The 24,694-nt window shown below is 41.5% G+C and overlaps 2 protein-coding genes across 5 annotated transcripts in view; one reads left to right on the top strand and one right to left on the bottom strand.

The window, feature by feature from the left end:
* Positions 1-301: 301 nt before the first annotated feature.
* LOC119721103 (actin-85C-like) lies at positions 302-20,717 on the bottom strand. 4 transcript variants are annotated; one of them, XM_038190997.1, is made up of 5 exons: positions 20,659-20,717; positions 3,414-3,565; positions 1,952-2,197; positions 1,092-1,338; positions 302-816 (listed from the first exon to the last, which is right to left on the bottom strand). In XM_038190997.1, exons 2-5 carry the CDS (start codon positions 3,543-3,545, stop codon positions 314-316), a joined length of 1,128 nt encoding a protein of 375 aa, XP_038046925.1. In that variant the 5' UTR covers positions 3,546-3,565; positions 20,659-20,717; the 3' UTR covers positions 302-313. The 4 variants fall into 4 exon arrangements, with proteins under 4 accessions (XP_038046925.1, XP_038046926.1, XP_038046928.1 ...); XM_038190998.1 differs by having other exon boundaries at positions 1,952-2,191; XM_038191000.1 differs by having other exon boundaries at positions 20,666-20,686.
* A 200-nt stretch (positions 20,718-20,917) lies between these two features.
* LOC119721104 (ATP-dependent RNA helicase A-like) overlaps positions 20,918-24,694 on the top strand; it is a 37,988-nt gene continuing 34,211 nt past the window's right edge. Inside the window, exons 1-2 of the mRNA XM_038191001.1 lie at positions 20,918-20,982; positions 22,817-22,958. Of these exons, the coding sequence (XP_038046929.1) occupies positions 22,848-22,958 (111 nt within the window). The 5' untranslated portion in view covers positions 20,918-20,982; positions 22,817-22,847. The remainder of the gene's footprint in view (positions 20,983-22,816; positions 22,959-24,694) is intronic.

The raw sequence follows: 24,694 nt of genomic DNA, 5'->3' as shown, positions 1-24,694 counted from the left end.
GAAGAGTCTACTATAGCAGAAAAGCAATCCCAGCACAAGCACAGCTAAGGCTGAAAAAAAAAATAATTTCTGCTTCCGATTACATGGCATTTGAAAATAGGGTAGGTACAATGTGGGTGGGGAAATTTTTTTTTTGGGGGGGGGGGATTTTTTTGTGTACGATCATATGGAAGTGTTTGCATGTAGTCAAGGGTAAAAGGTAGTCATTGATGATTTTCTGGGTTTTTCCTCATTTTCCGCCCAAACTATTAGGGTAGGGGCTGTCAAAATAGGATACGTAGGGTAACCGGAAGCAGAACTATTTTTTTTTAGCCTAAAGACCAACATATCGACGGTGGATGATTGATGGTCCCCACTCCTCATACTCCCTTCTAGGAACCCAAGGCGTGGTGGATAGTAAGGCAAGAAGAGACCCACCAATCCATACTCCATCCATCTTATAATTTCGTAGAGAATCTGTCTTGACAGTCACATTAAGTTCCTCACCAATGCGGTCAGGTAAACCTGGCAGCAAAGCAGTACCCCCAGACAAGTACACATTGGTCTGCAAGTCTGTACGTATATCCACATCACATTTCATGATGCTGTCATGGATGGCCTGAAGGATTCCTTCCGTCTGCAATCCAGCGAGGGAGGGATTGAACAGGACCTCAGGGCCTCGGAACATCTCGCTGCCGATGCTGATCACTTGACCATCAGGGAGAGTGTAGTTCTTCTCCTGTGTCCAGCTGTTCTGGGCATTGTGTAATTCTTGCTCGTAGTCTTGGGCCACGTAACAGAATTTCTCTTTGATGTCACGGACAATCTCTCGCTCAGCTGTGAATGGAGGGAAAAAATGGCAAAACTGGAATATGTCATTCACACATGTTCCGCAATTTGGTGCACCTCCATTTATGAAATCTTTAATTTCTGGATTGAGTGGAAAGTGGAAGAAGAGCCAAATGTAAGAGGGAAATTTCAAATTACGTTATGTGCCGCACGTATCTCAGGCGGTACTCCTTATTTTTCATTAACTCGGTCACAATGAATGCACAAAAGGCTTACAAATCCAAGTGATACTGCCCTCTAACTCCGCCTTGACAAAAACCCACCTGTGGTGGAAAAAGAATATCCACGCTCTCTGAGTAACTCCATGAGGTATTCCGTGAGGTCCCTCCCAGCAACACCAAGTCTTTGGACTGCATGAGGCAGTGTTTGGCCTTCATAGCATGGCATGATGTCGGTCACGCCATCACCACACTGTAGCACTAAACCGGTATTCGCACCGTGGGTACAGAGCGCCAGTACTGCCTGAGTTACGACATTCATTGCTCTCACGTTGAAGGATTCAAACATTACCTGTGCAAAACAAGCAGAACATACTCCACCAGCAAAATAATATTAATAATTTACATAAATTAACGCACATATCAACCAGTAAGTTATCAGGGCTCGGTACAATATTTTTACCCTGCTCATTTGGCGCCTAAAAAAAACATTCCAAAGACCATCTCAGCTCCCTGGAGAGTATACAGCTCATTGCTGCCATATCTGCGCAATCTGCTAAATCAAAAACAGAACATGACCATATCTACCCTCACAGGTACTACTTTACTCCTTGGTGGGAGAAGCAATGAGTAATAACGTGTCGTGTCCAAGGACACACGCACCACAACACCAGGCTGGACTCGAAACCAACAACCTCTAGATTTACCCACAAGATCAATACAACGCCCCACCTTAATGATAAGGTAACACCACAGTTGTGTGTGGATGTGCATAGGTTTTTGTTTTCAAATATTCAAAGCGGCAAAAAACTATTCGAATATTCTCTTGATGATCGAATATTTAAATATTCGGTATATTCGAGACAGCCCTACTCCCCTAATTCTCCCTTTGCAACTGGTGAGAGGGTATGCGTAGTAGTCTTTCAATAATATTCACAGCCAGAAAAGAAGTTAGACCTTTTTACCTGAGTCATCTTTTCCTTGTTGGCTTTGGGGCCGAGGCAAGGCTCAGACAGTAACACGTCGTAATCTTCTGGAGCCACACAGAGTTCATTAGCGTAGGTGTGGTGCCAGATCTTCTCCATGTCATCCCAGTCGGTGATGATGCCCCGTTCGATGGGATACCTCAGGCTAAGGATTTCTCGTTTCTTCTGAGCCTGATCGCCGATGAAGCAATCGGTATCCTGCTGCTTGGCATCTTCTGTCTGAGACTTCACAAACAGTGGGGGGAAAAATAAAGGGAATCAAACCAAAAGTTACAACATGCAGTTTGAGCTCTTGTTGCTTTGAACAGACTTTGTGTCCATATATGTTACCTCTACTTTGGGAATGAGATGTCGTAATGTCAATTTTTTTTTGATAGCCACCGTGTAACTATCAACAGTTAGTCACACCTCCAGCACTTAAAACTAATAAAATAGTCTTAAGATTGGTTTGTAACGGGACATTCCATCATGGCTACATTTCTTGTTGAGTTCACCATAGATTGAAGAGTGCCTATTCTCTCTCTTGTGCACGACTTCGGCCATGTTGGCCATGCTTCCGTCTTGCCGTTGTAAATATACTAATCAAGATGTAATTGAGAGTCGGAGATGAAGAATTAATCCCTTTCCCCTTCCATCCGAACCTGGTAATGGTCTTCGGACTGTTACAGGTTTTCCCATGGAAGTGACAAAATGAAAGAAAAGACGGTTAATTAAAGAGAAATACAAAGCAGCAGAACTAGAAATATAAAAAATGCTTCTTGCGTTTAATAGCATATTATATCTCACTAAAATGACAGGCGGCTCTTTACGATAAGATGGACACCAGAGGGCGCTGTTGGGTTGGGGTAAATACACAAGAGTTTTAATACCCAAACCAAATAGCACTCTCCTATCATGACTACTGAATGTGTCCACCATGGCCCAATTTCATGGCTCTGCTAAAATTCTGCACTAACGATCAACTTTATTCTGTGCTATGACAGTACCAGCATAAAAATATCACGGGCTTATCTGTCATTGTCAACAAAGAAACCTTAAGTAGTTATGCCCTTACTGGATGTACACATGGTGTATGCATACATCCAAAATTCCTTGCTATTGCTATTGCTATTAACTATGAATTTTCTGCTACGGTAAGCAGGGATTTTTCCCAATAATAACAGGGGTGTGAGTGACCACTCATAAAATAGCTGAAAACAGCTGAAAAAGGTGTAAAAAGAAAGCTGAACTTTGGAAATCTCCTATACTTTTGTACACAGCAAGTGAGGGGAAAAAGCTGATGAAATCCAAAACAAAAAAAGCTGAAATCAGCTTTAAAGCTGAGATTTCACACCCCTGTAATAAGCAGAGCCATGAAATTAGGCCGATTAATCAAAATGGCTCATTCACGTGCATCTGCATTTTGTAAATAAAAGGGTTGATTGAAGTCTTGTTTACATACGCTGTCACTGCACAGTGGTCTACCCACTGCTGTAGGGAAAACAGCCTTCGGTGCATCCTGTCCCCCAAAGCCAGCCTTGAAAATCCCAGATCCATTGTCGATAACGACTGAAGTAATTTCTTCGTCATCCATGATTGAAGAATCGCTGAAATCTGGAAAGAATCCTTCTTATGATGACAAAGACAACCCACGCATGTAAACATATACACCTTCAAGAGCATTTGCTACGCTTATGTCATCAGTTTGAAGGAGCTAGGACTCGGAGTGGGTTGATAGGCGCATAATGTAATCTATCATTTCATTGAAGAAAAAACATTAAACAGTTTTTAGTTAATTTCTATTAGGCGAAGTAAAAAAAAAACCATGTTTAGCGTCCCCGCCCGCTTCCTTTTTAGAAGCCGCCTCCTTTTTTTTTTTTTTTTTTTTTTTTTTTTAAAGACAAAAATTGATAAATTTTAACGATCTCTGACGAAAGAAATCATATTTTTAGACTTTTATACCGTGTATAAAGCTGTGGAAATAGTCAATGAGTCCAAGTGGCGGCTATTTTGAAAAAAGCTGGTAACCATCTTGAAAAATAGCCCGGCCGCGTTGTCTTAAAAAATGTGTCTGGCGGCCATTTTGAAAAGAAAAAAAAAAAAAACTAGAGGTGTTTGTGTACAAACACAGCTGTTTCGGCTGTTTGGAGAGACGTCGACTTGTGACGACATCGTCATGATGTCACTATTAAATTCACGTATGACACTATAACAAGAAGTAACAACTCAATCAGTTATTTAGCTGAAACGAAACAACCGATATGATGAGACGATGACAGAAAGTGTTAGGTATGACACGTGACGATTTAAGGTACTTTGTTTTAAAACGTGTACAAACCCTATGGGGAAAAATGCATCTTTAATGTGATGTAACCAAACACCTGATGACGTCACGATCACGAATTTCTTCTAGGACCATCTGTGGGTGGTTGTCTAAGTGTGTACCAAGTATAAAGTCGATCAAATTTACGAAAGTGCCAAAAAGTGAAGCGTTTTAAAACGTGTACAAAACCTATGGGGAAAATGTGCATCTTTAATGTGAAGTAACGTGACACCTGATGACGTCATGATCACGAATTTCTTCAAGGACCATTTGTGGGTGATGGTCTAAGTGTGTACCAAGTGTAACGTCGATCAGATTTACGAAAGTGCCGAAATGGAGCGTTTTAAAACATGTACAAACCCTATGGGGAAATAAGCATCTTTAATGTGACGTAACCTGACTCTTGATGACGTCACGATCACGAATTTCTTCTAGGACCATTTGTGGGTGGTAGTCTAATTATAAATTAAGTTTAAAGTCGATTGGATTTACGAAGATACCAAACTGGAGTGTTTTAAAACGTGTACAAAACATATGGGGAAAAATGCATCTTTAATGTAACGTAACCTGACACCTGATGACGTCACGATCACAAATTTCTTCTAGGACCATCTGTGGGTGGTGGTCTCAGTATGTACCAAGTCTGAAATCAATCGGTTTTATAAAAGTGGCAAAGTGGACTGCCAGAAGAAACGTGTGTTAAACCTATGGGAAAAAGTCTGAAAAAGGAGAAAAAAAAAAAAAAAAAAAAAAAGAAACTAGAAATGTGTTTGTGGACAAACACAAGCTGTTTCGGATATTCAAAATACTCTGTGCACGTCATGAACAATCAGTGACGTCACTAAAAATGTCATCTATAACAGCACATTATACGTACATGTCAAGTTATAACCAAATCGAACATATAGGTCCGTAAATATAGGCCTATAAAGAACAAAATGCCCCTTTAAGGGACGTCACATGACATTTGATGATGACATCACATGAATTTTCATCTATAACCCATCTCGGCATTGGTACGATCACGAATTTCTTCTAGGACCATCTGTGGGTGGTAGTCTAAGTGTGTACCAGGTCTAACGTCGATCGCATAATTTACAAAAGTGCCAAAGTAGAGTGTTTTAAAACGTGTACAAACCCTATGGGGAAAAATGCATCTTTAATGTGATGTAACCCAACGCCTGATGACGTCACGATCGCGCATTTCTTCTAGGACCATCTTTGGGTGGTGGTCTAAAAATGTATCAAGACTGAGGTCGATCGGATTTACGAAGGTGCCAAAGTGCAGTGTTTTAAAACGTGTACAAAACATATGGGGAAAAACGCATCTTTAATGTGACGTAACCGAACACCTGATGACGCCACGATCACAAATTTTCTTCTTGGACCATCTGTGGGTGGTGGTCTAAGTGTGTAACAAGTGTAACGTCGATCGGATTTACGAAAGTGCCGAAATGGAGCGTTTTAATACATGTACAAACCCTATGGGGAAAAATGCATCTTTAATGTGACGTAACCTGACACTTGATGACGTCACGATCACGAATTTCGTCTAGAACCATCTGTGGGTGGTGGTCTAAGTATGAATTAAGTTTAAAGTCGATCGGATTTACGAAGATGCCAAACTTGTGTGTTTTAAAACGTGTACAAAACATATGGGGAAAAATGCATCTTTAATTTGATGTAACCTGACACCTGATGACGTCATGATCACAAATTTCTTCTAGGACCATCTGTGGGTGGTGGCCTAAGTATGTACCAAGTCTGAAAACAATCGGATTTAAAAAAGTGGCAAAGTGGACTTGTAGAAGAAACGTGTGTTAAACCTATGGAGAAAAAGTCTGAAAAAGGAGAAAAAAAAAAAAACTAGAGATCTATGTCTGTTTGCAACAGAACATAGGGCTTTTCCGCATTATGATTTTTTTTAATCAATAATATGCCCTGAATATTCATGAACATAAAATCTGTCAAAAGAATTTTGCATTTTGCATGTTGCGTTCGGGAGATATGGCTAAAAGGTCCAAACAAATAAATATTCATATAAAATCTCAGGATGACGTCATCATGACGTCACCTCATTTTTAATCTATAACACATCCTGGTATAGCCACATAGCAAGTTTCAACCCAATCGGACTTACATTTCTGTAGATATAAGACTTCACAATATGTACGTAAATTTTCAAAAATCATTAAAAAAATTAGGTGATGACGTCATCGTGACGTCATAGTCTAGGCAGAATTTTTGTATGAGGGTCTTCCTTGGCTGTAACTTTGATGACGATTCCAGATCGCCAAGTTATAAAAATGGTGGCTTGAAAACGTGTACACATAAAAGTCAATGGGTTAAAAATCCAACAGCAGAAAAACTGCACCTTTAAATACGTGATTTGCCTTTAAACTGAAACATTTTTATAAAATATTACTTGATATTCTGACTCTTGGGAATATTTTCAATCAAATGGCAAACGTAAAAAAATACGATTTCTTTTTCCTTTTCATAGTAATTCTCAGCCGAAGTTCAGAACTACTCAGTAAGATATATCAGTGTTGTATAGGAAAAGACTTGTGGAGAAAGCTGTGTACAAACTACAAAGTCTATGAGAAAAATTAATTATTCATGAATCCATAATAAATCATTTGATGATGACGTCATCATGATGTCTTGGTCTTGGTATAATTTTTGTATGAGGGTCTTTCTTGGCTGTAACTTTGATGACGATTCCAGATCGCCAAGTTATGAAAATGGTGGCTTGAAAACGTGTACAAAGTCAATAGGTTAAAAATCCCACAGCAGAAAAACTGCACCTTTAAATTAGTGATTTTCCTTTAAACTGAAACATTTTTATAAAATATTACTTGCTATTCTAACTCTTGGGAATATTTTCAATCAAATGACAGGCGTAAAAAAATACGATTTCTTTTTCCTTCTCATAGTAATTCTCAGCCGAAGTTCAGAACTACTCAGTATTTATATCAGTGTTGTATAGGGAAAGACTTGTGGAGAAAGCTGGGTACAAAGTCTATGAGAAAAAATAATTATTCATAAATCCATAATAAATCACTTGATGACGTCATCATGACGTCACTCTTCGGGACACATCTTGGCTATAGGGACTATGCTTATGCCAACTTTCAATGATGTCTGACAAAGATTAATGCCAAAAGTGATATAATACGTCCCTGTCTATGCGCATGCATGAGCATAAAATCTGTCAAAGTTAGCCGAAAATCGGCTAAAACGGTCACTGTGGACAGGATTTGACCTCAGCAACACGTGCGCTGCAGGCTGACTGACATACGATGTATGTGCCTATGTACAACGTACGTGTATTGTGGACGTCCTGTCCTGTGCATGTTTTGAAGCAGAGGTATTGTCAACGTGAAGTTTTAAGCGTGCGCAGGGTATGTTCGAGTTCGCTTATCGCCTCGAAACTTTGAAATGTTTTAGACCTACCCTTCAATCGACAATTAAAGTAAAAACAAATATAAAAACTGCCATGGTTAATTTTTCAGGAATTTTCAAATGAAAAAGGGTCTTTTTATTATAACTTCCGGTCTGATGACGTCATTCGCCTAAAACTTCGCACACGTCTTAAGTGGGTCAAGGTCATCATATACACCAATATTTAGGCGATTCGGACAAACTTCGCCACAGACATCTATTCAAAATACATTTTTGCTAATTTTCAACCTGTCGCTAGAGGGCGCTCGAAGATTGCATGACGTCATCGGTAGATGATTTGAAGAATTCTATCGGCCAAGAGACTAACACTGTTAAAAGCAAGTTCATTTCTATTACCATTTTCAAATAATAAGCCACTTCCTGTTTGGGCCTTTTTCGACCGGAAGCAAGGGTCACGTGATTGCACGCACACTGAATGAAATGAAGACCTTAACCTGTTCTACCACTTGCCGGCAACAGAATGCTGCGGACGCGTACAGTTGATTTCTTATGCATTTTTTAATATTAAAAGTGTCACAATTTAATTGCCTATAAATAAACACAGGATGACGTCATCATGACGTCATCATTCCACAATGTTGTTTGAATTAGGGTCTTTGCTTGGACAAAGATTGGTGTAAATGAATTACTGGCAAAGAGTCAAAAATGCCCTTTGAAAATCGACAATTATTTTTTAATTTCTGTGTACAAAGTCTATGGGAAAAATTAAATATTCAAAAATCTATAATAAATTAGTCGATGACGTCACCATGACGTCAATCTTCGGGACACATCTTTGCTATAGGGACTATGCTTATGCTAACTTTGAATGATGTATGACAAAGATTAATGCCAAAAGTGGCGTTGAGAAAAAACGTGCACAAAGTCTATGGGATTTAGGCGACAAAAAGAAGAAGCCAAAAAAAAAAAAAAAAAAATGAGAACAAAAACAAAGGCTTTTCCGCAACTTTGCGGAAAAGCCAAAGAAGAAAGAAAACTAGAGGTCTATGTCTGTTTGCAACAGAACATAGGGCTTTTCCGCATTATGATTTTGTTTAATCAATAATATGCCCTGAATATGCATGAACATAAAATCTGTCAACGTTAGCCGAAAAATCGGCTAAAACAGTCAATGTGGACAGGATTTGACATCGGCAATACGATGTATGTGCGTGTGTACAAGGTCTTTGCTTGGACAAAGAGTGATCTAAATAAATTACTGGCAAAGAGTCAAAACGCACTTTGAAAATCGACAATTATTTTTTAAAATTTTTGATGACGTCATCATGACGTCACTTCGAACTTTGCATACTAGTATGATTAACTACCTACCCACCAAGTTTTATGACAATTGGACCTTTCCTTATATGAGTTTTGAAAAATCGCATTTTGATGACGTCATGATGACGTCACATATTTTTCAAGTTTTGTGCGAATAGCTATTACATAACAGACCAAATGCAAAAAAGAATTTTGCATGTTGCATGTTGCATTCGGGAGATATGGCTAAAAGATACAAAAAAATAAATGTTCATATAAAATCTCAGGATGATGTCATCATGACGTTACCTCATTTTTAATCTATAACACATCCTGGTATAGCCACATACCAAGTTTCAACCCAATCGGACTTACATTTCTGTAGATATAAGACTTCACAATATGTACGTAAATTTTCAAAAATCAATAAACAAATTAGGTAATGACGTCATCGTGACGTCATAGTCTTGGCATAATTTTTGTATGAGGGTCTTCCTTGGCTGTAACTTTGATGACGATTCCAGATCACCAAGTTATAAAAATGGTGGCTTGAAAACGTATACAAAGTCAATGGGTTAAAAATCCCACAGCAGAAAAACTGTACCTTTAAATACGTGATTTGCCTTTAAACTGAAACATTTTTATAAATATTACTTGATATTCTGACTCTTGGGAATATTTTCAATCCAATGGCAAACGTAAAAAAATACGATTTCTTTTTCCTTCTCATAGTAATTTTTGGCCGAAGTTCAGAACTACTCAGTAAGATATATCAGTGTTGTATAGGAAAAGACTTGTGGAAAAAGCTGTGTACAAAGTCTATGAGAAAAATTAATTATTCATGAATCCATAATAAATCACTTGATGATGACGTCATCATGATGTCATAGTCTTGGCATAATTTTTGTGTGAGGGTCTTCCTTGGCTGTAACTTTGATGACGATTCCAGATCGCCAAAATACGAAAATGGTGGCTTGAAAACGTGTACAAAGTCAATAGGTTAAAAATCCCACAGCAGAAAAACTGCACCTTTAAATGCGTGATTTTCCTTAAACCTGAAACATTTTTATAAAATATTACTTGCTATTCTAACTCTTGGGAATATTTTCAATCAAATGAAAGGCGTAAAAAAATACGATTTCTTTTTCCTTCTCATAATAATTCTCGGCCGAAGTTCAGAACTACTCAGTAAGATATATCAGTGTTGTATAGGGAAAGACATGTGGAGAAAGCTGTGTACAAAGTCTATGAGAAAACATAATTATTCATAAATCCATAATAAATCACTTGATGACGTCACCATGATGTCACTCTTCGGGACACGTCTTGGCTATGGGGACTATGCTTATGACAACTTTCAATGATATCTGAAAAAGATTAATGCCAAGAGTGCTATAATACGTCCCTGTCTATGCGCATGCATGAACATAAAATCTGTCAAAGTTAGCCGAAAATCGGCTAAAACGGTCACTGTGGACAGGATTTGACCTCAGCAACACGTGCGCTGCAGGCTGACTGACATACGATGTACGTGCCTATGTACAACGTATGTGCATGTACATGTACATGTACATTGTGGACGTCCTGTCCTGTGCATGTTTTGAAGCAGAGGTATTGTCAACGTGAAGTTTTAAGCGTGCGCAGGGTATGTTCGAGTTTGCTTATCGCCTGGAAACTTTAGAAATGTTTTAGACCTACCCTTCAATTGACAATTAAAGTAAAAACAAATATAAAAACTGCCATGGTTGATTTTTCAGGAATTTTCGAATGAAAAAGGGTCTTTTTATTGTAACTTCCAGTCTGATGACGTCATTTGCCTAAAACTTCGCACACGTCTTAAGTGGGTCAAGGTCATCATATACACCAATATTTAGGCGATTACGACAAACTTCGCCACAGACATCTATTCAAAATACATTTTTGCTAATTTTCAACCTCTCGCTAGAGGGCGCTCGAAGATTGCATGACGTCATCGGTAGATGATTTGAAGAATACTATTGGCCAAGAGACTAACACCGTTAAAAGCAAGTTTATATCTATTACCACTTTCAAATGATAAGCCACTTCCGGTTTGGGCCTTTTTCGACCGGAAGCAAGGGTCACGTGATTTCACGCACACTGAATGAAATAAAGACCTCAACCTATTCTACCACTTGCCGGCAACAAAATGCTGCGGACGCCTACGGTTGATTTCTTATGCATTTTTGAATATTAAAAGTGTCACAATTTAATTGCCTATAAATACACACCTGATGACGTCATCATGACGTCATCATTACACAATGTTGTTTAAATTAGGGTCTTTGCTTAGACAAAGATTGGTGTAAATGAATTACTGGCAAAGAGTCAAAAATGCCCTTTGCAAATCGACAATTTTTTTAAAATTTCTGTGTACAAAGTCTATGGGAAAAATTAAATATTCAAAAATCTATAATAAATTAGTCGATGACGTCACCATGACGTCAATCTTCGGGACACATCTTTGCTATAGGGACTATGCTTATGCTAACTTTGAATGATGTATGACAAAGATTAATGCCAAAAGTGGCGTTGAGAAAAAACGTGCACAAAGTCTATGGGATTTAGGCGACAAAAAGAAGAAGCCAAAAAAAAAAAAAAAAAAATGAGAACAAAAACAAAGGCTTTTCCGCAAGTTTGCGGAAAAGCCAAAAAAAAAAAAAAGAAAAAGAAAAAAAAAAATCTTAACGAAAACAAGAGCTGTTTCGGTGTGTCACCGAAACAGCTAAAAAAAAAATCTTAACGAAAACAAGAGCTGTTTCGGTGTGTACACCGAAACAGCTAAAAAGGGCCTCCTCCTTCCTTTTTGTCAAAGAGGCAGGACGCTAAACATGTTTTTTTTTTTATTTTGCCTTACATATATATTACCGTAAAAGGCAAAGTTTAGCTTGAGTATAAACTCCAGCTCCAATGCTCATCAGGAATTTGACTTATCCCTGATTAGCTCTACTGAGTGGAGCGTACACGTACGAACTTGGCCTATGCATCGTGCGGGAATTTGCACGCCTGCGCACTTGCAGTCATTTTTAGAAAAATATGTCGGTGACTTGCCTACGTCACAGACAACCCGAACGTTTGCGGGTCAATCCAGGTCAATTCCCGCGCGGACCATCTATTTTTGAACCGATCGATATTGCGGTCGGCCGATATGTAATCTGATACGTTCCCACGCCACGGCCAGGCACTATGCATACATGCTGCATACAAATACGTATGTCGTGTATGTACATGTATTGGATGATCCAGGGGATCGGCGAGCTTCAAGTCAATTTTTTCAAATCGGAGCTTGCTTCATTTTATTTTTGACCAAAATGCAATTTGGCATTACATGTATATTCAAAGTTACATAATAATACAGCAAATATGAAAGACCGTTTAGATCTCTACATCATTTGTTGTGAATTAGCCACTGGAAAACACAGTACAAAATAACTTTATTTAAGTTTAATAACTTTTCAAAATCTGCACCTGTGGTTTTTAGTATTTTACGACGATGGAAAAAAAAACATTTTTAAAGTTCTTTATCCTTTTTTCCCCGGCATATTTTTAAAGTTATATTTCATTGTCATAGTGCTAGCCCAGGGCGGATAGGCATCGTGTCTTTTTGCTATCAGTCTTTAAGTTATCATTTTAAAAATTATTGTGTTTTACAGGCATGTTTTATTCATAGGTTAATTTAAATGTAAGTTTTACTATTGTCAGTTCTTGCATGCTGTTTGTACTGTTTTTACTCTTTGATTTACACCAGGACAAGAATGTGTTTGTTTTTAACTTAGATGACTAATACAAGTACGAATATGAATGTTCACCACTTGTCAATAATGTCGAGAAGTTATAACAACAAAGGCATGAAAATAAAAGGAAATACACTTGATGCCAACTTCACGAAAGGATAGATCACGGGGGCAATTCCGAAGAGTCGTCAAAGAACAGACGCAAAACAAACAATCCAGATTATAATCTCCCCCAGGCTAATACATAGTCAAAAACCCGTTCTTTAAAAATCGAATCAGAGTAAGTAAGCAGTAAGCAGTAAGCATGACAAGTCTTTTAAAAAATAGTTTTGAAATTTTTGAATCAAATTGCAAAAGGTTTTCAGCGTTTTTACGGAGGGACTAAATTATCAATCCAAAAATCATACCTTTTTTCAAAATTCTTGTTCCGGCTGAAATTGCACGCAACGAACATTTTTTGGAAAGAAGTCTGGGTCAAAATCAGATAAAATCAACGAAATCATAACAATCAATGTTGAGAAAACTTCACCTGAATGTCTTTTGATTTTTTACGAAGAGACAAATTCGTGCAAAGGGTGGGGAATGGGTATCGGCAATTTGCCAAAACAACAAGTGTGTGGGATTTAGTTTTCACGACCAGACAAACATCTATGGGGATTAGTTACGATACCGGTACCTCGCAATTGTTGTTCCATTATTCTGTAATTGGTACATCTTTGAAGTTTCATCTGTGTTTGAAAAGTTAGTCAGTAGTATGCGAAATGTTTATTCCAAATCGTGACCAACTTAAAACCTCTTTTCTGACAACCACTGCAAGTTCAACGGGTGCATTATGTTATACCTGTTCCCCAAACCTAACCCTAACCGTTAAACCCCGACACCTATTGCGGCAAATTCACCCCTTCGTGAAAACGCTGACAAATTGGAATAAGCGAAATCTGGATAAAGTCAACACTGATAACTCAAAACCTGAAAGTCAAACCACCCCTCCATGGTCAAAGAAAACTGCATAGTACTACGAAATAAAACAATATATATACCCTGATTAACCAAATTTCGAGTTGTTCCGTAGCTGCATGGGAGGCTATACTATCAAGGTTGGGGCCTTAGGCCTATATATCGCAAGTCCGACTCCTCCGATGATAAACCTGGACCCCCGCCACGCCTCGGAAGTCCGAAATTTCCAAATTATTAGGCGTCGGACTGATGAGGTGTCGGACCTAGGCGTCGGAATTTTATAACAGTTATTGGCCTTATATTAGATTTTGCCGGACTTGGGGCCTATATGCGTCTGACATAATTATATGAGGCTTAGCGGAGCCCTTAAGATTTCCCTTTAAGTCCAATGTTATTGAAAGGTCAGAAACGATGGAAAATGATGAATACTCCGAATACAAAATACTCTAAATAATTATGGAGAACTAGTGATCAAAGGCATCTTGTGAGCGAATAGTTCGTCAGTACTGATTGTTATTCTCCTCTGATGTCATTGTGTATCGTCTAAACATGAGAATGCAGTTTCTATTTTGTTGGTTTCTGACAAAGGAAGGCATTTCAAATACATGTATTTTGCACCAATTTTTAGAGAAAATATTCTGAACTTGCGGAAAAAGGACCCACCAAGTCAGAACGTCGGCCAAAGAGGCGAAAAAAGATATGGTTTTTTTTTGCATGCGGGAGGTGTTTGGTACGCCCACGGGGGTACGGACGTGCGGATCCAGATAATCCACCCTAAGAATTTCTGTGTAATAAGCCATGCTAGAGTAAACTTTTAAATAATAAAACATGAATCAATGAAGTTGGAGGCTCACTCGGATGGCAGGTAAGGGAGCCGCTGGTACGTTCAAGTTTGACACCACCGAGGAGAAAGAGAAGGCTGCCGGCCAAGGCTAATGCAGCTAAGGAGAAGGAGAGAATCAAGGCCAAGAAGGAACGGGAAATGAAAGCCAAGATTGCAGAAAAGCCAAGAAAGCCAAAATGGTGAATAAAGTCAAGAAACCCGCGCCGAAGAAGTCACCCAAGAAAGCTGCCAAGAAAACGCCATCCAAGTCAAATATACATCTGTCAAGAAATCCTCCACCAAGCCATGCCAGCCAAGCCAGCCAAGAAGCCAGCCAAGAAGCCAGCCAGCAAGAACACATCGAGCAAGCAGAAGAAAGTGTTGGCCAAGCCTTCGAAGAAATCATCGAATCAACAAACTAAAACCAAAACGGCTCTTTTCAGAGCCACAACATTTTCACAAAATAGATATGAGATATTTGTTTCTGCAATTTGCATTTTTATTAAATTTTATATTTTTCATGATTACTGTTTTTAAGTTTTCGTATAAAGCCCCCCCCCCCAAAAAAACCCAAAAACATCATTGCATGAAAATAAGATATTTTCACCCCATATTCCATTCCGCGCCAGGGGACAGCGCAAAGGGTGAATAAAAAAAACCATGATACAACCTCCTGATTCGGAGTACTCTAAACTCCCCCCCCCCACACACACACACGCACACCCACGCTTAATTGCACAGGCGTAGAAGTGGGGACGCGGCCCCATCCCCCATTTGCCCCCATCCCCCATTCGCCCCTTCCCCCGTCCCTAACGCCCCCTTCCCCGGGGTCTGGATAATGGTGCACGGAAAAAAGGAAAAATTAGGAACAAAGGAAATTTTATCCCCTCCCCGCCCCAAGGGGTCGGGATAATTGGCAAGGCCAAAAGGGTCAATAAAAAATGTGCATGGAGTGTTCCCGGTGCACCGCCCCCTATCTCCCCACCCTTCCAACCTGCACTCCAACCCGCGGGCCTCCCTCACCCCACCCACTCAACCCCGTCCCGTCGCTTTGGGATAAGGGACGAAAAAAAGGCCATCAACAAACGGAATCCTTGCTTTGTAACGCTTCTTCCATAGCTCCTGCACGGGTGCATGTCTATGTTCCCCAATTCCGATGTTCCCTAATACCGATGTTCCTCGAAATCCTTACCAATATAACCCTAACCCTAACCCTAATCCTATGGATTTGGGGGAACATCGGTATTGGGGAACATCGGGTAGATCCCCTGCTCTGCTGCACGTACGTACGTGTTTACTGTATACAGACTAACTGATCATTCGCAATTTTTGGCATTTCCTTCGAAAAATGTCCATGCATATTACTCGCGACCATCGCACAATCAAACCGACCACCCACATGTGGCACACCATTCGACAGCTAAAATCCTCAACTATTCGAAATAAATTCATTTGAATTTGAACCAAATACTGGAAAGAAGACAAACGGGATTGAAGAGATGGACTCCTACTCCTAGCGAGAGTGGCCGAAATTGATCGACGACGATGTCATGCGCGTATTTTAAAGCAAGAATTTGACGATTGCGTCATAAAATTCGGCGCTGTTCACCTAATTTGCATACGAAGGTTTCTGTGAATAGTTTGTCGTGGCCCCCACCCTCTGCCCCTAGGATCGGGATTATAATGCAAGGACCAAATCAAAAGAAGATTGAGAAATTCCAGGCCCTCCCAATCTGCGGCTCTCCCGGGGATATTCAACCCTCCTGGTTCGGAGTACTATAACCCCTCCACCTCTCTCTCCCCCTCTCTCTCCCAGGAATGATATGCCATCCTCTTTGTTTTGGGAAATCCAACCCGTCCCCCCCCCCCTCCACCCACGGGCAAGCAAGTCTGAATAAAATCACTTGAAGAATATGCAATCCTTTGTTTGGTAAATCCACCAGCCCTGCCCACACCCACCCACTGGGCATGCAGATTTGGAACTTAGAATCACTGGAAGAAAATCCCCCGACCCCCAACAACCCCTACCCGGCTCAACCCCCCCCCCCCCCCACCCCAACCCAGTCACTTCTCGCAGTAAAAAAGAAAGTCTGGTCGGGAACGTAATTGCACCACCACCGTAAAAAGACAAAAATCACTGTTGGAAAAGAAAATAATTTCAGCTTTCTTGGCATGGCTTGAACCGCACACCCCGCCCCCGCCACACCCCGGGGGTCTGAATATGATATCCAGGACAGGGGAAATGAAATGAAAGGGGTAGGCCTACTCCCAATAATGTAATAAAGGTGCATCATTCATCAGAAAACAAAACATCTTGCTTTTTAGATTAATTTTGTTTTTTTTATTAGAACGCAAGCGGTGATGGCGTGATCAATTATTGAAAATCATTTGCAATTTTTGGCTGTTCCATCAAAAAATGCCAATGCATATTGCTCGCGACCATCGCACTATCAAACCGACCACCCACATGTGGCACACCATTCGACAGCTGAAAACCTCAACTATTCGGAATAAATTCATTTGAATTCGAACCAAATGTTGGAAAGAAGAAAAATAGGATTGAAGAGATGGACTCCCAGTGAGATTGGCCGAAGACGATGTCATGCGCGTAATGAAGCAAGAACTTGACAATGACGTCATCATGAGCGGAGCTGTTCGCCTAGTTGCATACGAAGGTTTCTGTGAATAGTTTGTCGGGGCCCCCACCCTCTGTCTCCAAGGGTCGGGATATAATGCAATGACCAAACTCCGCTGGATCGACGGCCTCACCAGATGGAGCGGTCTCAGCGTGGATAAACTAACTGCGGCGACCCTTCAGCGAAGGAAATCACCCCTTCACCAGTCACACAACCCAGAAGAAGTGGACGGTTGTTGCGTCAACGGGCAGTAGCCTACGACGTCTGATGATGATGATGATGATGATGATGATGATGATGATGGGGATGATGGGGATGATGATGATGATGATGATGAAAACAAAAGAAGATTGGGAAATTCCAGGCCCTCCCCTTCTGATGCTCCCCGGGATATTCAACCCTCATGGTTTGGAGTACCTTAACCCCCCCCCCCCCCCCCCGACTCATGCGGCCCCACCACCTCTCTCCCCCCCAAGAGCAGCACGTCTTAAGATTAATAACTAAAAGAACATAAAGGACATTCCACCCTCTTTGTTTTGGGAAATCCCCCCCCCCCCCCCACAACCCCTACCCGGCCTCAACGGGGTCCGCTCATAAGTCCGACGCCTCATAAGTCCGACAAAATCACATCCCCTAACCAAATAAAGGCCCATAAGTCCGACGCCTCATAGGTCCGACGCCTAATAAATCCGACGCCTCATAGGTCGACGCCTCATAGCTCCGACGCCTCGTAAGTCCGACACTCGTTTTTCCGTTGTCGGACTTTTGAGGCGTTGGACTTATGAGGCGTCGGATCTATGAGGCGGAATAAATAAAGTCCGACGCCTCATAAGTCCGAAATTTCGGACTTATGAGGCGTCGGACCTATGAGGCGTCGGACTTATGATACGGTCCCGCCTCAACCCCGGCCCGGTCCATGATATCGCAGTAAAAGAAAGTCTGGTCGGGAACGTCATTGCACCAAATTAAAAGACAAACTTCACTTGTTGGAAAAAACAATTTCAGCCCTCTTGGCGTGGTTTGAACACCACGCTCCGCCCCCCACCCCCCACCGCCCTGTCCCCAGGGTCGGAATATGGTATCCAGGGCAGGGGAAAGGAAAAAAAGAAAGTGGTATTCCCAATAATAAAGTCACATCATTTATCAGAAAACAAAACATCTTGATTATTTGGTGACTGCTCTATGTTCCGACACCACTATGTTCCGACAACCTAGATTGTGTTACTCCCGGTTAGGGTTAGGGTTAGGAATAGGAATATGTGCAGTCGGAACATAGGGGTGTCGGAACATAGAGGTGTAACCGATCATTTTATTAATCTTGGGTTTTTATTAGAACGCGCGCGGTGCCGGCGGGCCGGATAAAGCCGGCGTGATCAATAATTGACAATCATTCGCAATTTTTGGCAGTTCCAGTGATAAACTTCCATGCATTTTGCTCGCGACCATCGCACTATTAAACCGACCACCCACTTAGGCCACACCATTCGCCAGCTAAAAAACTTAACTACTCGGAATTAATTCATTTGATTTCAAACAAAATGTTGGAAGGAAGAAAAACAGGATTGAAAAGATGGACTCCCTTGGACAATACGAAGTTTGAGTTCCAAAAAGGAAAACGCGAAAACAATATTTTAATCGTCAAAACTCACCCTTTCATTTTGACGCTGTCTCGGCAAAAGGAGGCGGACATCATTCTGTTGCTTTCAGCATGTAAATTTCTGGCAGGTGCATCCTCCGATGTAGGCCTACAGTGATATTATTCATAAAACTGAAGGAGTCTGGCCGAAAATTGGCCGAAGTAGATGGCATGCGCGTCAGCAAGAATTTCATGATGATGCTATAATGAGCGGCGCTGTTTACCTAATTTGCATATCAAGATTTCTGTGTTGGTGGGGGCCCCCACCACCCACCGGCCACTAGGGTCGGGATATGTTGCAAGGACCGAAAAAAAGAAAAGGAAATGTGAAATTCCACCCTCCTCCTTTTGAGCCCCCCCCCCCCCGGATTTTAAGCTTCCTGGTTTTGAGTACTCTACCCCCGACCCCCCTCTACACTCACGAGGCATCCTCCCCCACGCGCCCTCCCCCCCCCCCTCCACCGGCAACCCCTTATGTGCACTCCCCTTCCATGGGGTCCTGATATGGTGCAGGTGTTAGAAATGAAAGACAGGAAATATTCCATTATCCTGGTTCTCAGTACCCCCCTCCCGTTCCTTTCCCCCACCCAGGGGACCCCACCCCGCCCCTCAAGGTGTTTGGATATATGCAATGGCCCTTCACCCTTCACCCAAAGAATGTGCATATTCCACCCACTGTGTCTTTGTTCCCCCGCCCCCACCCCATCCCCTCCCCCTCCCCCTCCCCCACCCCACCTGCAGGCCTCCCCCGCCCCACCCGCGGGCCATCCCCACCCCAACCCACCGCCCAACCCCGTCGCATCGGGATACAGGGGAAAAGGGACAGAAAAAAAGAGACACACACACATTTCATCAAACGGGATCCCTTTAATCAAACGGGATCCCTTTAATCTTCGTAACCGTCTTCCACTGAGCTATATATATCTCATGCACGTTGCACGTGTTTATATCACGTGATTACTTCACTATCATTCGCAATTTTGGGCAGTTCCAGCGAGCAATTTTTATGCATATTGCTCGCGACCATCGCCGTATCAGACCGACCACCCACATGTGCCACACCACTAAAAAGCTGAAAACCTGTTCTATATGGAACTAATTCAGGTTTTCCCCAACCAAATTCGAGAAGAAAGAAATTTAGGATTAAAAAGATGGACTCCGTCGAAAAATAAGAAGTTTTGGTTCCTAAAAAAAAACACGCTAAAAAATGTTTGAACTGTCAAAACTCAGGCAATAGTTCATCGATTTTGACGCTTTCTTCGGCAAAAGAAAGCAGATATCATGAGCTTTTCTACTGTAAATTTCTGGCATGTTCACTCTCCGATGCATAATGATTTCATTCATAAAACTGAAGTGAGTCGGGCTGAAATTGATGGCATGAGCGCAAGCACGAACTCAACGTTGACGTCATAATGAGGGGCGTGTTGACCCCAATTTGCATAGGTGAATTTTCGCGATAAGTTTGTATGTGGCGTAGTCCGAGTAACTTCATGAACTTGGACCCAACTTATCGCCTTTTTTTACATTTGGACATGGTCTGGCGATAGTAAGCCAGACCATGTCCAAATGTTAAAAAAGGCGATAAGTTGGGTCCAAGTTACTCGGACTAAGTGGAGCGTTGAATTACGGGTACCCCTCCATACAAACGCTCCACCGATTTGCCATACTTTGGTAGCACTTACACGGTCGTCATGACGGTATGCATTTTGTGCATGCCCTCGCGAGAACAAGGCCCAAAAAAACCGATAAAGAAAATACAAATGAGGAAGACAGTAACCCTGGATAGATCCACACATTCATGACATTCCATAAGACCCCTCAAATTGTTTCAAACAACCGGTAATTTTGAAAAAAGAACAAAATAGTCTGAACTTACCGCTCACAATTAAATGTGTCTGCCGAGTTGCACAGTCTATTTCACTGACATGACTGATGCATAATTCATTGCGCGCGTGTGTGACGTCACTATTGAAGAAAAACAAGTCGCGCTTAATCAATGACTGTTTCATGTACTGATATGTGCCCCGCACCAAAAACCCAAAGTAAGACGGCGCGGGGCACATATGACTACATGAAACAGCTGCCCGCGTGTGCTGTACGGCGCCACCAAGCGACCGCTTAATTAAAACGGTATTAAAACGTGGTCGTCTACGGTCAGGTCCGCACTTCCGCTGGCTCGCGTATCTTTGGAAATTTAAAGGTAAACATTCTCACTTGTTTGAAATGAACATCATCTCATTGAACATGATGAAGATCAGTCATTGCAAATATGTTGAAAAGGCATGAATCTGGGACTGAGAAACATTAAATTTTGTGAGGAAGATACTTTGAAAATGTTCTTGAATCTCCATTAAATTTTGATAGTGGATATTTTGCCGGAGGTAATGACGGCAAACTAACGATTACTAAAGGTTTGCCGGCGGCAATCCATATCAACAGAGGGCGCTGTACTCTTTAAAATAGGGCTGAATTATAAGATGTATTAAATTCGGGTGTCGGACGCTTCGCCCCATTTCCACGTCGCCCCATGTCACTTCGCCCCTAACCACTTCGCCCCATCCCCGCCCCACTTCGCCCCATCCCCACATCGCCCCATCTCCGCTTCGCCCCATCCCCACTTCGCCCCATCCCCGCTTCGCCCCATCCCCACTTCGCCCCATCCCCACTTCGCCCCATGTAGTATGAAAAAGGTGAAGGCTAGGGGTGCAGACCAAATAAACTGCCAAAGACCCCAGATAATAAATGCTCCCAATTCTAGAAACTTAGGAAAAATACAAACTCTCTGATGAGGTGCTCGAGACACAGATGAGAGAAATGATGGCTCTATCCCATTCAGAGACGCCTCTCCTATTGGCTTGTGAATCATCAGCCGCTGGAAGCGGCTGGATTCAAAAGAATCCGTAGGTATGGGTCAGTGAGTTAAAAGGAACTCACTGCCTTGAGGAAAATGTTCCGTCAAAATTTGTCTGATATGTGACACTTACAACTTCATTTAGATGAGATTGGTTCCTCCAAGAGTGAAATTAGGATGTCAAAGGTATTGTCGTTCTCAGATAAGTGGGAGACGGGTTGGTATAGCCGGGTTGGGAACAAAGTTGGATCTTTTACTTCAAGCTTTTTTCTTGGTAGGGGAGAGCCTGAAAGGTTGGTTATGAATTGTTCATTTGGTGATGGGCTAATTCTTTCCGTTGGTTAGCAATTAGTGAATCTGTTGAAATTGTTTTTTAAGCCAAAAAAATAGATGAGATTTTTTTTTACGTGTAACGGCTGGGGCGAAGTGGGGATGGGGCGAAGTGGGAATGGGGCGAAGTGGAAATGGGGCGAAGTGGGGATGGGGCGATGTGGGAATGGGGCGAAGTGGGGATGGGGCGAAGTGGTTAGGGGCGAAGTGACATGGGGCGACGTGGAAATGGGGCGAAGTGTCCGACATTCATTAAATTCCCACCAAAAGTTGTGTTGCACGTTTGGTGTAATGGTTAAGCAAAGGCTTTAGTAAGCGGGATGACTCGCGTTCGATTCCGACCGCACCACATTTTTAAGGTTTTTTTCTCATCCCCAAATAAATAAGAATATTCTTCTTTTATTATTTTAACATGTCTCAAACATTTTTTGCAGAGTATTACATTTTCTTTTTCAGATTTGTGGCTCTGGAGGATTTTTTTTAAAAGGGAAATAAAGTCCGAAATTATAAAATGGTCTGAATCCCATCTTGTGAATACGAGGTAACAACGATAATTTTGGCATGGAGCCAGACTAAAACTTGTCACCGGAAAATGTTTAAGTACAAAAAACCAGTAACTGCGCATGTTCAGTGCATATCCGGCAAACTAACGTTTACTAAAGGTTTGCCGTCTCCGGCAAAATATACACTGCCTTAAATTGTTGTCCATCATATGATCATGTCCATGGACTTTCATGACTTTGTACACAACTAGTCCGAGTAACTTGGACCCAACTTATCGCCTTTTTTAACATTTGGACCATGAAGACATAACGTTGGAGTCCTCACCTTTTTAGAATCTGTTTTGTTTCAGTCCGTCATCACATGTCTAGAAGCAGACAGCAATGGGTGACGTCAAGAATTTCCTGTACAGCTTTTGCGGCAGAAAGAAAGTGACGCCAAACTATGAGATCAAGAACTCCGGCCCCAAGCACCGTCAGCGGTTTCTTTGTGAGGTACATAAGGTGCTGATTTCGTCGCGTCAGTGCAACAAGGTCGTATCTCCTAAAATGGCATGAACGACGCAAAACACGAAAAGGTCAAAAGGTCGTATCTCGCTTAAAATAACCCGGATGTACATGCAAAGTCAATGGACGTCGAGATACGACTTTGTTGCACGGAGCGTATTCGCACGAGATACGACTTTGTTGCAGAATGGAGTTACGACCTTGTTGCACTGACGCGACGATTTTATCCCCCTGGCTTTTAAGCCGAAAAGGGGGATTGTGATAGTGTATTCCCAGACTGGGACCGTGAGTGCATAAAAACGTGCAAAATTACTACTGACATTTTTTACTCACCATTTGGCTAATTAATGCCCACACAACACATACATCAAAATGATATAGTTGCAAGCATGTCACCTGCGAAATTTGAGACCTTGAATCCAATTTGAACCCTAACCCACCTCACTCCTCCAAAATCCTCCTGGCGGTTTTGGAGGATTCTAGAGGATTGAGGATGAATGGTGATTGAATCAAATGAGGATTCTGGAGGATTGAGGATGAATGGTGATTGAAGCACATGAGGATTTTGGAGGATTGAGGATGAATGGTGAATGAAGCACAAGAGGATTTTGGAGGATTGAGGATGAATGCATTTTGAGGCAGGACTGTCTGATGATTTTGAAGGATTTGGCGTTGGTTATCCTTCATTTAAACATGAGTGCAAAGTTTTGGAATGAGGAGGATTTTGGAGGATTGAGGATAATGCATTTGAGGCAGGACTGTCTGACAATTTTGAAAAATGTAGGATGGTTGTAAGCAACAAGGGCCTAGGGGGTTAGGGTTAAATTAAATTAATTAAGGCAAGTTTTTGGCAGTTCAAAAACCATCCATGTCAATCTCCATGCTCTGGAAATGTGTGTGTGATTCCCAATGTATTCTGGGTAGGTGTAGGTAGAGCCTTGCAGCTAACTTGTTTTTTAATCGATGGCCAAATGAACATAGCGCCCTCTGTTAAATGAAACATTTTGCATTCACTCAGATCAACAAGAGGGCGCTGTTTTATCTACACGATGAAAATGTTATAGCTGAGGAGTCTTTTTGCACAATGCATTGCAGTACACATCAACGTGATGTCTCACGTATGGATTTCGATAAGTCTCTGTAAAATTATAATTAAAAGCTGAATTTTTGGTGATGCAATGCTCACAACAGCAACTTTGCGAGGCAAAAGTTTCGGGGATTATTGAAGAAACTGTAGTGAGTAAGAAGCTTGCAAATTTGATTCACACTGGTTTTATTATGCAGCACAAACATTTGCACGATATGGATACCTTAAGTTTTGGGACTCTCATCATACACAGTATTGAGAGTCCCAAATTTTCGGACTAGTGTATTCCTTAATGTGTGTCGGTTTGTGTGCGTTTGTTTATGGTGTAAATCGAGGAATTCGAGGATACTTATGTGCAACATCAGGCCAAAAAAATAATAGTTCTGCTTCCGGTTTCCCTACCTACCCTATTCTGACAGCCCCTACCCTAATTGTTTTATTGGAAAAATAAGGGGGGGGAAAAAAAAAAAACCATCCATTTCTACCTTTTACCCTTTTACTACACGCAGATGCCTCCATATGATCGTACACAAAAAAAATGGCAAAAAAAATTTGTCCCTACCTACGTACCCTATTTTCAAATGCCATGTAATCGGAAGCAGAACTATTTTTTTTTGTGGCCTCATCGATGAATTGA

Source organism: Patiria miniata, unplaced genomic scaffold (assembly GCF_015706575.1).
Source record: "Patiria miniata isolate m_02_andy unplaced genomic scaffold, ASM1570657v1 HiC_scaffold_9, whole genome shotgun sequence".
Classification (NCBI taxonomy): domain Eukaryota; kingdom Metazoa; phylum Echinodermata; class Asteroidea; order Valvatida; family Asterinidae; genus Patiria; species Patiria miniata.
The sequence above is the reverse complement of the archived record's forward strand: the minus strand, read 5'-3'. Positions and strand labels throughout refer to the sequence as shown.